General features: G+C 46.0%; 2 protein-coding genes and 1 long non-coding RNA gene across 3 annotated transcripts in view; 2 read left to right on the top strand and 1 right to left on the bottom strand.

The window, feature by feature from the left end:
• The window catches only part of LOC113427630 (uncharacterized), a 182,353-nt gene that overhangs the window by 108,913 nt on the left and 61,754 nt on the right, over positions 1-11,686 (top strand). Inside the window, exon 4 of the mRNA XM_087953402.1 lies at positions 5,411-5,540. Within this exon, the coding sequence (XP_087809528.1) occupies positions 5,411-5,540 (130 nt within the window). The remainder of the gene's footprint in view (positions 1-5,410; positions 5,541-11,686) is intronic.
• Positions 1-11,686, top strand: part of LOC113427353 (uncharacterized) — a 256,359-nt gene that overhangs the window by 200,733 nt on the left and 43,940 nt on the right.
• The window catches only part of LOC148131801 (uncharacterized), a 29,971-nt gene continuing 27,066 nt past the window's right edge, over positions 8,782-11,686 (bottom strand). Inside the window, exon 2 of the long non-coding RNA XR_015747163.1 lies at positions 8,782-10,434. This is a non-coding gene — a long non-coding RNA (uncharacterized LOC148131801). The remainder of the gene's footprint in view (positions 10,435-11,686) is intronic.

The following is an 11,686-nucleotide window of genomic DNA, read 5'->3' as shown; positions in this document are numbered from 1 at the left end:
AATTCGTGCTTCAGCAGAGGCAGCCAAGCAGGAGCCACCAGGATTCCCCCTCCCCCCCAACCAACCAGCCCCGCGTTCTTCTCGTCCTCATCATCTCTCCGCTCAAGCAGCTTCGGGATCCACAGGACAGGGTTTCATTCGGCGGGATGCGGCCGGCCTCCGGGTGCACTTTTTTGGCTGCCAGGATGGGGCTGCAGGGGAGGCCCTAGGAAGCAGTTTGGGAACCCAAACGGACATCTAATCCACCCCTCCATGCCCACAGAGGAAAGTCTAGCTGAGAATCATGAAGAGAACAAAGAAAATGGAGGGTCCCCGCAGGGCCTGCCCTGAACCCCCTTTAGTTTCAGCCCCCCAAGACTGAAGGGAATCCCCCTCCCCCATTCACTTTCGCTCTCTGCCCCCCCAATGCCCTCCTCCTCCTCCTTCAGGTCACAAAGGACTTTGCCCAGAGACCGATGATGCTGCAGCAGAAAGAATTCCCATTGGTCCTTCAGCTCGTTCTGGCCCCGCCCAGCTGAAAAGGCCGAGAAAAACGTTTCCCTCACCCCCGTTCCTCCACTGGGGCTTGAAGCATCTGGCCGGGACAGACAGACACACACACACACCTCCCTCCCTTCCTCCCTCTCTATTCTGCCATAGGAAGAGCTGCCGCACTGGATGATGGGGGTTGGTATCCCCGCAGCCAGCGAGAAGCTGGGGGTCACCCACAGACACCCCCCCCCAATCCGAAGGGAAGCCCTGGAAAAACCTCAGCTAAACCAGGGAGAGGCGCCGCTTCCCTTCGGGAGATTAAAAAAAGCCATTTCTTTCTTTGAAATACGTGTCTCTCTTGCTCGGAACACACATATATATAAAGTAAAATGTTGGCAGAAATTTCGCCCGTGTAAAAGGGCAGATCTGGAGCAAAGCGGCGCCTGGCTGGGCTTGGAGGGCAGAAGAAACTTTGGCTCTCGCCTCAGAAGCCCGGATGGCCGCGGCAGTTGGCAGAGGCGGTGGAGGACACCCGGAATGCGGCCTCCCCGTCGAGAGCCGGCCGGAGGGGAAAGAGGGGCTGGAGCGGATCGGGCGATGGAGTGAAGGGCCTTTCTGAGGGGAACCCTGGGAAGCCGCGACTTTAGGACGAAACGTCCACAAAAGGAGCCTCCGGATCACCAGACGTGGCGAAAAAGGCACGAAAATCCTTGGCTCACCCAGCTCCTTTCCCGGCTGCCCCAGGAGAGGATTTTGGTTCATATAAGAGGGCAAAGAACCACAGACGTGGAAGCCTTTGTTTGACAGGGAGCCATGGAGAAGGGATTTTTCCCCCTATTCCCAAGCCCATCATCCCCGCCCTCTCCCTTCCCCCTCTCATGCGCTCCTCTTTCCCGCCCTTTCTACCATCCTGGCCCTTTGTCCCAATTCCACCAGGGGGCGCGCTCCGCCAGGAGAAGGGAACTCCAGGCGCTTCCCCACTGGGCCAAGAAAGATAAGGGAGATATCGTGGCATCTTCCAATATCTCACATATCCACAAAGAAGACTTCTCTCTTCTCTCTCTCTCAGTAAATATAGAAGGGGACCTAATGAAAGAGGCGGAGGTGGAGTTGCACTTTATCGGTGAGAAATAATCAAACCGCTCCAGAGATGGCACAGAAGAAAGACGAAATCCTCCTTCGAGGCATTTGGGTTCATATAAAAGGGGTAAGAAGCACAGACGCCAAAGCCTTTGTCTGACAGGGAGCCACGCAAAGGGGCCTTTCCTCCTACTCCCAAGCCCATCATCCCCGCCCTCTCCCCCTCCCATGCGCTCCTCTTTCCCGCCCTTTCTACCATCCTGGCCCTTTGTCCCAATTCCACCAGGGGGCGCGCTCCGCCAGGAGAAGGGAACTCCAGGCGCTTCCCCATTGGGCCACTGGAGGGCGAAACGTCACGGCTGCCTTCCCAGAGGTCGAAGTGGTGAAGGAAGAGACATCACTGAGCCTTGCCTCTCTAGGACGCCGCATTCGCTCTCCCCACCCCCTCCTCCCTTGGTGGGGGGGGGGGGGGGGGGGGCTCTGTCGGGGGCACCACGAAGGCCCGATCCTGTCTCCGGAGGGGGATAGAAGCGGGGGGAGGGGCGGCTTCTCCAGCCACCTCCTTCCTGGCACTGCTCGGTGGGGCCCTGAGTCCTGTGCTGGGAGGAGCCGCTTGGGGTTCCGGGCAGGTTCGGGGAAGGGGGTCCAGGGGCTGAATCCCCCTTTCTGATCCTGGCCGTCGATTTTACTCTCCCTCCCAGATCCGGAACCTCGGAGTCCTCCGCAGCCTTTGCAAGCCAGGATTTCCTGGGGGGGAGGGAGGGGAGAGAAGGAAGGAAGGGAGCGAGAGGACTGGCAGGGATCCATCCTGCGATCCGAGAAATCGTCCTGTGAAGGAAGAGGCCCCTGGAGACCCCCCAGAGTCCCTGGAGCCCTTTGGAGCTGCTCTGCTGGAGAGAGGAAGGATGGAGACACCCCATTTGGCCATGGAGGGGAGCAGAAAAGGCCGCACAACTCTTCAGCCTGGCAGCTGTGGGGAGAGCTGGACCAGAACCAGGCAGAAGGTGTTGCAGGAGGGAACCATCCTCCCTTCAAAAGTTCCACCCTGGACCTCCATCCGATACCGGGAGGCTGAGGGACCCCGAGGACTTTGCAGCCGACTCCATGACTTGTGCAGGCGATGGCTGAGCCCAGGAAAGCACAGCAAAGCCCAGATGTTGGACCTGGTGGTTCTGGAGCGGCTCTTGGCTCTCCTGCCCCCAGAGATGGAGGGCTGAGTGCGGGAGTGTGGAGCAGAGAGCACCTCCCAGGCGGTGGCCCTGGCGGAAGGCTTCCTCCTGAGCCAGGCAGAGGAGGAGAAGGAGCAACTCCAGCAGCAGGTGAGAGACTTTAGGGAGCTTGGAAAGGAATAAAGAGAGAAAGTGTTTGAATGCTTCACCCCTCCTTCCCAAACTTCTCCCATGTTCATAATATGTGGCAATTCTCCAGTTCTTGTAGGACATTGTTCCACTGTTTTCTGACTCAGCCACACGGATGGATATTGGGGGCTTTGAGGTTGTGTTCCGAATAGAAGAATCCACTTTGTGTCGTGTGACGTATATTAATTCTGCTTTTTTCCTTCCTCCTATTTGAAGGGCTGCACTGTGGAGATCAGAGATCCTGAGGGAAAGAACTCATCAGATCCCCCTCAGGACCTATTTTTCAGAAGGATCCCTTGGGAAGATCCAAGTCAGGACACCTCAGGAGGTAATGGAAGATCCTCCTATTCCCCATCTGTCTTACCTTCGCTCTCTCTTCTCTCCTATAGAATACTTCCTCCTATTTTGTTAATTATGCATTTTGAAATTATTTATTCCTTACAGAGAAACAAAGAATGAAGATTTCTGGTTTTTATGACGGAGATCAAACAGCAGTTGAACCTCCAAATCAAGTAGGAAAGGGAAAAAATATTAGATTTCTATTCTTCCTTCAGGAAGTGAAGTGGGTGTGCAGAGGGCTCTCTCTTGCTATTCCGACCCCCTTGTTTGGCCTGTATTATTTTTGTGTTCTTCCACAACATGGAGACTAGAAAAGCAGGTTGAAGTTGCTGTCGGCCAGCATAGCTTCCTTTGGTTATCTTGTTCTGCTATGTTCTCCTCCATCTTGGAGTTTACAAGAAGCAATTTTTTAAAAGTCCTTCAAGAAATAGGAATAAATGTATCACAGTGGCAGGAACTTCTAGAGATCCAATTTCTTTTGGTAATTCTTTGACTCACAATTGTGCAAGACTAATGAAGAATGAACAAATGCTCACAATGCTACATTACCATTTTAAAAAACCCTTAAAAACCCGGGGCCAGTTCCTCCTGGCCACGACTGCCACCTACTCTTCAAGTAGGAGTCGTGAGTCCAGGAAATCCCCTAGATTACACCCAGGGTCTGTTTGGGGTAGTGCCACCCCATCCAAGACTAAAGGTGGCAATTCTACCTGAGCTAATGAACTCCAAACCCAGAGCCACTCGGTCTTGCAAGGGTTTAGTTTCAACCCGTTGCTCCCCATGTAGTCCCTAACAGCCTCCAGGCACTGCGAGAGGGAGAACGCAGCAACACTTAACTCACCACCGGCTGAGACATTCAGCTGAGTATCATTAGCATATTGGTGATACCTCAGTCCATGGTGTGGGATGATCTCACCCAGTGGCTTACCCAGAGTACTATTCCCTACAGACCCCGTAAAACAGTGGGTGAGGACTGCATCTCTCCCCTCCTATCAACTCTGACTGAGAGCGGCCACAAAGGAAGGAAGTGAACCAAGATTGCACAAGACCTCCCACTTCCATCCCCTGAAGCAGCTTCAGGAGAATCCCTTGGTCGATGGTATCGAAATTACTTTACTGAAAGGCACTGAAGGTTTTGCAGAATCAATGAACTTGATAAAACTTCCCGAAATATTTCTTCAGTGAAAGCAATTTTCAGATGTTCCCATTTTCTCGCCAAAAATTTGTTCTTGTGTGACACACAGCCATTTAACTTAGTGCATATCTCTGCTTTGGGAATTTGGGGACAATGCAATAGAACAGCAGAGTTGGTAGGGATCTTGGAGGTCTTCTAGTCCAACCCCCTGCTCAAACAGGAAGCCCTATAATATTTCAGATAAATGGCTGTCCAAGTTCTTCATAAACACCTCCAGTGTTGGAGCACCCCCAATTCCTGATTAATTGTTTTCACTGTCAGGAAATTTCTCTTTAGTTGTAGGTTGGTTCTCTCCTTGAATAGTTTCCATCCATTGCTTCTTGGAGCTCTGCTATTATGTCTCCCCTAGTCCTTTTCATGAAACTAGACATCCCCAATTCCAGCAACCGTTCTTTATATGTTTTAGCCTCCAGTCCACTAATAATTGTTGTTGCTCTTCTCTGCACTCTTTCTAGAGTCTCAAGATCTTTTTTTTACCTCTGGCAACCAAAACTGGATGCAATATTGCAAGTGTGGTCTTATCAAGGCCTTATAAAATGGTACTAACACTTTATGTCATCTTGATTCTATCCCTCTTAATGCAACCTATGATTCTGTTGGGGGTTTGGGGGGACAACTGAAGCATAGTGGTGACTCATGTTTAAGTGGTTGTCCACTTGGACTTCAAGATCCCTGTTGCACTTACTACTCTTGAGTCAGGTATCACTTATTCTATGCCAGTGCATTTGTTTTTTTCTTTCCTAAATGTAGAACTTTACATTTCTCGTTGATTTTGTTTTGTTAGATGGGGCCCAATCTGTCGATTCTTCTATATCTCGAGCTTATCTTTCGGAGTGTTGATATTCTTATCAGTCTGGTCTTCTCTGCAAATTTGATGAGTTCCCCTTCTATCCTCTTGTCTAAATCAATGATGAAGATGAACAGATCTTGTGAATCCTCCTTTTCTGCTCTTTTTTCCCATGTTCAGGAGGGTCTGGTGTCCTTCAAGGAGGTGGCTGTGTATTTCTCTGAGGAGGAATGGTCTCAGCTGGATCCTGACCAGAAAGCGCTGCATTCGGAAGTCATGCTTGAAAACCATAGGAACGTGGTCTCTCTGGGTAAGAGTTTTCTAGTCCCCAATCAGGAAGTTCAAAAAGAGAGATTATAGTTAGTTTTTTATTAAAAAACCACTAATCAGAAATGGTCTCCTGGGAGGGAGAAGGAAAAGATCTAGCCTTGTCATGCTCCAAGGAAGGAAAGAGTCAATGTCTCTTTGCTTAGATGCTTTCTGTGCCATTTCTTATCTGTATTTTTCCATTTCTATTTGAACTTATCTGTGGGGCATGTGGGGCAAGTTCCCCCCTTCCACCCTGAAAACGAGTTATGCTTTTGTGTGCCCTCTGGAGCAGGGGTCTCCAACCTTTTGGATCTCAGGGACCACCAAACTCATAATTTTAAATCCTGCAGACCAGAGACCCTGGGAAAATCCCCAAAAAAGTCTGCAGGAAAATTCCCCACCCCATTTTTCTACCGATCGATCATTCTTTATTTAGGATCTCAGGATACCAAATCCAGCTCCGTTCTCGTGGGGTGGGGGAGACTTTTGGCTTCATACAAGGAAAGCAGCAGAAGCAGCAGAAGTCTTTCTTTTTCTTCCCCAAACTCTGCCAGAAATGAGTCTTTGCCAGCGTAGCCTCTTGGAACAGGATGCCTTGCAGGGTTCCAACGATTCACTTCTGGCGAAGTTTGGGGAAGAGAGAGAAAGTCTTTTGCTGCTTTCCTTGCATGCAGCCAAAAGCAGAAGAAGAAAGATGCGGAAAGAAGCAGCCTGGTGGCCAGGCGATGTGTGTGGGACATGTTGGGAAAATTCCCCCCTCTCCGCCCTTTCCCCTCTCCCCTCACTACCTTGTGTTGTTCACAATGCAACCGACGCAAGCCTTGGATTTCCCGTGGGCCATGTGGGCGGTGCAGTCTTGTGTTCCCACGTAGCCTGGATTAATTGCTTTGAGGGTGACATTTCTCTGCGGACCACCAAAATTTGGTTACCATTGCTCTAAAGCACCTGAGGGCAGGACAAGAAGCAATGGATGGAAACTAATCAAGGAGAGAAGCAACTTAGAACTAAGGAGAAATTTCCTGACAGTTAGAACAATTAATCAATAGAACAACTTGCCTCCAGAAGTTGTGACGTTTTTAAGATTTGGATAACCATTTGTCTGAATGGTGTAGGGTTTTCTGCCTAAGCAGAGGGTTGAACTAGAAGACCTCTAAGGTACCTTCCATTTCTCTTATTCTATTCTATTCCTTAACTCAAAGTTGATTCTGAGTGAGATTGGGATATATTTAGATAATTGTAAAGAAAGAGATGTTTTCTAGATATTTTCAAAGCTTTCATGACTTGTGAATATAGAAATAATCATCTCTATATCACACCACTGTAGGTATGCAAACATACAACCTAATGGAATTTTGGAGAAATTCAAAAGGAAATTCACTTGACTTTCTACACTTTGATCTTTTTCTCTAACCTTGTTATCATTTTCAACTCCCTTTTTCTTTGAAGGTAATAATGGGCAGGAAAATCAAGATTCCTGTGAACTGTTCCAAGTGATCAATGCTAAAGATGCAACAGAGAAGTTTGGAATGCGAATGGAAGTCAAAAGCCACGAGAGAATCCAGTCAAAGAATTGCAACCAGGAAATCTCATTTTCCGCTGCTGCTCCGATGCAAGACTTTCTTGTCCAAGAAGAAAAAATAAGGAAAAAATATACTGGAAAAAGTGTGAAGCTCATCAAAGCTGAAGTACAAATAAATGAACACTATTTAACCCAAAACCGAGCAGAAGATGCTATAAGAAGACACAGCGGACAAAATTACAATGGGACATTCATTCTTTCTCTTGGGAGTAACTTCCTTACATCTCAAAAAGTGATTAACATAAAAGAGAAGCCTTATAAATGTTTGGAATGTGGGAAATATTTTAGAACAAGCAGGGAACTTACTATCCATACAAGAATCCACACAGGGGAGAAACCATATGAATGCATAGAGTGTGGAAAGACCTTTGCTCAAAGAAGTTATCTTATTTCCCATAACATGATCCATACTTGGCAGAAGCCGTATAAATGCATGGAGTGTGGGAAAACCTTTGCTCATAGCAATACACTTACTTCCCATGAAAAGATTCACACAGGGGAGAAGCCGTATAAATGCATGGAGTGTGGAAAGACGTTTGCTCATAATAGTGAGCTAAAAATACACAAAAGGATCCACACTGGGGAGAAGCCGTATAAATGCATGGAGTGTGGAAAGACGTTTGCTCATAGTAGTGGCCTTAGTGGCCACAAAAAGATCCACTCAGGAGAGAAACCATATAAATGCATGGAGTGTGGAAAGACCTTTGCTCATAGTAGTGGCCTTAGTGGCCACAAAAAGATCCACTCAGGAGAGAAACCATATAAATGCATGGAGTGTGGGAAGACCTTTGTTCAAAAATGTAATCTTATTTCCCATAAGATGATCCATACTGGGGATAAACCATATAAATGCACAGAGTGTGGAAAGACCTTTGCTCAAAGAAGTTATCTTATTTCCCATAACATGATCCATACTTGGCAGAAGCCGTATAAATGCATGGAGTGTGGGAAAACCTTTGCTCATAGCAATACACTTACTTCCCATGAAAAGATTCACACAGGGGAGAAGCCGTATAAATGCATGAAGTGTGGAAAGCCGTTTGCTCATAATAGTGAGCTAAAAATACACAAAAGGATCCACACTGGGGAGAAGCCGTATAAATGCATGGAGTGTGGAAAGACGTTTGCTCATAGTAGTGGCCTTAGTGGCCACAAAAAGATCCACTCAGGAGAGAAACCATATAAATGCATGGAGTGTGGAAAGACCTTTGCTCATAGTAGTGGCCTTAGTGGCCACAAAAAGATCCACACTGGGGAGAAACCATATAAATGCATGGAGTGTGGAAAGACCTTTGTTCAAAAATGTAATCTTATTTCCCATAAGAAGATCCACACAGGGGAGAAGTCATAAATGCATAGTGTGTGGAAAGACCTTTGCTCAAATAGGTTATTTTATTTCTCATAAAAGAAGCCACACGGGAGAAGCCGTATAAATGTATGGAGTGTGGAAAGACGTTTACTCGTGGTAGTGATCTTAGAAGACACAAAAAGATCCACTCAGGAGAGATGCCATTTAAATGCATGGAATGCATTTTCTTTACAATGGTCATCTTCTCGTAAAAGGATGCACGCTTGGGAGAATCTACAGCAATAGCAATTCTACTTAGACTTATATACCACTCCTGGGTCCTCATTTTTGCAACCTCAGAAGGATGAAAGGCTGAACCATGAGTCAGTCAGGATTGAACTCCTGGCTGTGGACAATTAGCCTGTAGTACTGCATTCTAACCATTGACCCTCCCTGCCTATAGATTTGTATGTGTGTGCATATTGTGCCTTTCTGATCCAAATGAGACAAGGTTGAATCCAACAAAATGAAACTTAATGTGGAGAAAAGTAAAATGTTACACCTGGACAGGAAAAACCGATTACAGGAAACCTGGCTCAAAAACAGTAACCGTGAGAGGGATCTTGGGAGTCTGAATGGATGATCACTTAAACATGAGTCACGTGTGTTGGCGGCAGCCGAACAAGCTAATGTAATCCTTGATTGTATAAAAGGGCATAAAATCAAAATCACGTGAAGTATTAGTACCATTTTGTAAAGCCTTAGTAAGTTGTTCTTATCCTTCCTATTACCCCTCTCTTCCAACTTATGACTATAACTGCGTCTCTTGTATCTTTACAATTTACATTGTTTTATTTGTTCCCTACTATGATTTGATTGCTTATTAGTAACCTATGACTATCACCAAGTGTTGTATCTTGTGATTGTTGATACATGTATTTTTTTCTTTATGTACACTGAGAGCTTATGCTCCAAAGACAAATTCCTTGTGTGTCCAATCACACTTGGCCAATAAAGAATTCTATCCTATCCTAGTGCAACAGGAAAGATTATCTGGAACTTAGTTCAACCCTGGGGTTCTTGGGGGCTTCTGAGCTTGGTTGTTTCCTTGGAGACATTGAATTACCCAACTAGGTAACTGGGTCAGATAAAGTCCCTCCATCCCTGAATTTTGGATGCTCAGCGGAAGGTGGAATGTGTGGTTCCTCCTCCACAAGAGGGAACTGCCATTTTCTGGGGGTTCAGAGGGGAGTAAGGAGAAGCTGCTTGTACCAGGTGGATGTCATGAACCACAAAGAATCCAGTTGATCGAGATTGGGAGAGGGGGAAGAAGGTGAGGGAAATGGACAAACCTTGGAGTCAGCTGAGGAAGATGGGATTTGTAGTCCTGGGGCAGGCATTTGAAAGAGGATGTAGTCCACAGAAGATAATATCTGGAGGTTGGGTTAAACTCTGGGGTCGTTGGTGCCCTCGGTGCTTGGTTTGCTTGGAGATGTTTCATTACCCAGCTAGGTAACATCCTCAGTGCAAAGTAGAGGGGGGATTGGCTGCCTGTTTAGATGCCCGGCCAGAGATTATGGGGTTCCCTCCTGGATGGTTCCTTGATTGGAGAATGGTTTTATGCCTGTTTGTCTGGTGCTGATCCCTGCTTATCTATTGGCTGTTGGAGGGGAGGGGTGTCTTTTTCATCTCTTTTCTAGGTTTTTTAAAATTGTGTAAATGTAATTTATCTCTCTGTGTCTATTGAAAACCAGAGATTGACCTTTTAGGATTACTGGATAAGGAACTTGAAAGAAAAAATTGGAACTTTATTACTGTACAAGCTAGTACAAGTAGGAATTTTTAATATATAAAACTGGAAATATACCTCCATCCGCAAGATTGAAGGTGGATGGACGGAAGAAATGAGGGAGTGGGCTGAGAGGGCGAGATGAGCTGTTTGGACCAGAGAAAAGGAAAGATCCAGCTGTGTTTCTACCTGGAAACTACTTCTGGACTTTGTGCTTGAGGCAGAAGGAAGGGAAACCTCTATTAGGATTGCTTGTCATAGAAATGTACCAAATTTACTAAGAATGAACAGTAGAAGGAAGAATTGAGGCTGAAATTTCACTTTGCATTCTGCTTCCTTGAAAATAAACTTTTTCCCTTTATCCTACACTTTCCTGTCTCTTTCCCATTACCCTATGACCTTTATTTTCTATTTCATTCCATGAGAATCTTCATTAAAAAATAACCAAAAGGAGTCTTTTGTTTTAGGGGCGCTTTCTCCTCCGAAGCCGAAACATCCAAATTCCTGGGGGAAAAGCTCATCCAGATTCCACAAATATATCTGCACTTTTTGTGCTGTCCAGGCAGTTTAATGGGATTTGGGATAGTTAGTTAGAAATTGAGAGCTGTCCCCTAAGGGAATGCATCATGGTAAATGTAGTTAAGGTATCCTGGGAAATGTAGTCCATGTCTTGTGGTCACATCTGTAATCCTGATTGGTCACTAAATTGACCCTGGTTGGGTTGGGGGAGGCTTCCGCACTCTTGCCTGAATCCTTTACCATGCAGCCGCTTCAATCATCATGGGGATGAGAGTTTATTATCTTTCTACACCATAATGCAGATATGCAAAGGATTGGACATTAAGAAGAACCTCGTCATGATGAACCAATAAAAAAGACATTGTATGGATGCTTTGTGGAGTTGCTCTGTCTGCTTTATACCCATCCAGAGAGTCATAAGCAGAACACTTTTCTACTGGCAAAAGTTCTTCCCAAATGCTTGTTAGGGATAACATTGTTTACCCTAACTGGTTTGGGTAAAAATAATAAATATGGTATCATGGTTTGTTAGTTAAAGTGTGTGTAACTTTAACAGCAAGAATGTAATTAAGGGTGTGGTTGTAAAAGCACTATATATGAAGCGAGGCAAATGCAGCTCTCTCTCTCTCTGGCTTACTGATCCCTAATTACTGGATGGATTGATGACTGCGTTCTTGTAGGAGTGTTGATTTTTCTCAACGGAGAGAAGATAAGATTGGACTGATTTATTGTAAGTGTACTGACATTGGCTATTCAACACGGACTTTGCAAATAGAGTATCCCTGACAAGACTTGATTGAAATTGATATATGACTAATGGACCGTTACATTTGACTATGCTATAATTCTTAAATGGAATAAACTATATTTTTGATAGCACAAGCGTATCTGTATTTTTACTGCGTGTTAACTAGAAAACTTATCTCACACATTTACCTGTCTTCCTATCTGACTTCGCTGCACATTCTGTTT

The sequence above is a fragment of the Notechis scutatus genome, chromosome 2 (assembly GCF_049901735.1).
Source record: "Notechis scutatus isolate UNSWTSFEM ecotype Mainland chromosome 2, rNotScu1.2, whole genome shotgun sequence".
NCBI lineage: Eukaryota > Metazoa > Chordata > Lepidosauria > Squamata > Elapidae > Notechis > Notechis scutatus.
This window is presented reverse-complemented; position numbering and strand designations above follow the sequence as displayed.